This window comes from Cyprinodon variegatus, unplaced genomic scaffold (assembly GCF_000732505.1).
Source record: "Cyprinodon variegatus isolate N-32 unplaced genomic scaffold, C_variegatus-1.0 Scaffold1737, whole genome shotgun sequence".
NCBI lineage: Eukaryota > Metazoa > Chordata > Actinopteri > Cyprinodontiformes > Cyprinodontidae > Cyprinodon > Cyprinodon variegatus.
In genome coordinates, this window is record NW_015152190.1 from 29064 (window position 1) to 30188 (window position 1125).

The window sequence follows — 1125 nt, forward strand, 5'->3', positions numbered from 1 at the left end:
ATGCTTTCCTAAGACCCGCCCCCTTCTTCATATGATTGGTGTTACACCCCCCCAGGCGTGGGGTGGAGTGCAGCAGTTAAAGTATCCTCTACGTTCTCTCAGCAGACTGAGAACCGTTCAGAAAGCCACAAGACAAAACGCGTCGCCTTGGGAGGCTGCCCCCCCCTGCTGGTGGGAATAGGTAACAACGCCTTAAAACTGACAACCTTAAAATTAGGGTCTATGAGAACTCACATCTAAAGGGAATCATACATAATAAAGCTATATAAATGTAAACACACATTTAGTGGGTGTCACATTGGCTAATACTGTTAGTTTCAGAGCGCTCCTTTGCTACCATTGGCTGAGAAACGCAAGACGGATTTCTATTGTCCTTTTTTTATTTATTAAGGGTCAATTTATTATCGAGGGATTTTTTTTACCCACAGGCGATCACTACGAGCCGGAAATCCAGCCTGGGGCTGGAATACTTTAATCCCGGTGGCCGATCTCAGACTCACTGATCGCGATGCAAAATATTGTTTTTATGTTTTTACTGCTAAACGCTGAATTCATTAAATCACAGCGAATGGATTAGTTTTAGGTATAAATAAAGATCTTAGACTTTTCCTTCAAAAGGAACACAACACATCTGGACGATTACAAACCTACCTGAAAGCTGTGCCTGACATGAACATGTTGACACATAACTAGCTTACGTCTGAATGGGCCGTCCATGATTTTCCTCTTCAAGCGATAAAGCTCAGCAGAAGGTCTGATGGAGGCCAGGGCCAGCAGGGGCCTCAGGAGCCATTCCTCCAGCACCACTTTCAACGGCCCAACTTCAGCAACCCTTGATAAGTTTAGATTTAGCAGCGGCAGCGACACGCTGACTACACCTTCTCTGAAAGAAAGAGCAGATTTTAGACCAGGTTACTTTATCAGAACATCGTAGCATCGGCACATTCTCAGCAAAACTGTTCATGGGCTAAAGTCCTAAACTTTTCCATCTTTGTTCCATTTCTCTGCATTTCACCACATGGAGGGCCCGCTTGCAAACAAGTGTCATCTTAAATCAGACTTCTAATTATGAGTTCTACACAGCATCCCTCCAATGTATTTTAATATTTAAAGTCGTAGGGAAGC

The 1125-nt window shown here is 43.9% G+C and overlaps 1 protein-coding gene across 1 annotated transcript in view; it reads right to left on the reverse strand.

Moving 5' to 3' along the window:
* Positions 1 to 639: 639 nt before the first annotated feature.
* LOC107104429 overlaps positions 640 to 1125 on the reverse strand; it is a 25961-nt gene continuing 25475 nt past the window's right edge. Inside the window, exon 20 of the mRNA XM_015404428.1 lies at positions 640 to 883. Within this exon, the coding sequence (XP_015259914.1) occupies positions 640 to 883 (244 nt within the window). The remainder of the gene's footprint in view (positions 884 to 1125) is intronic.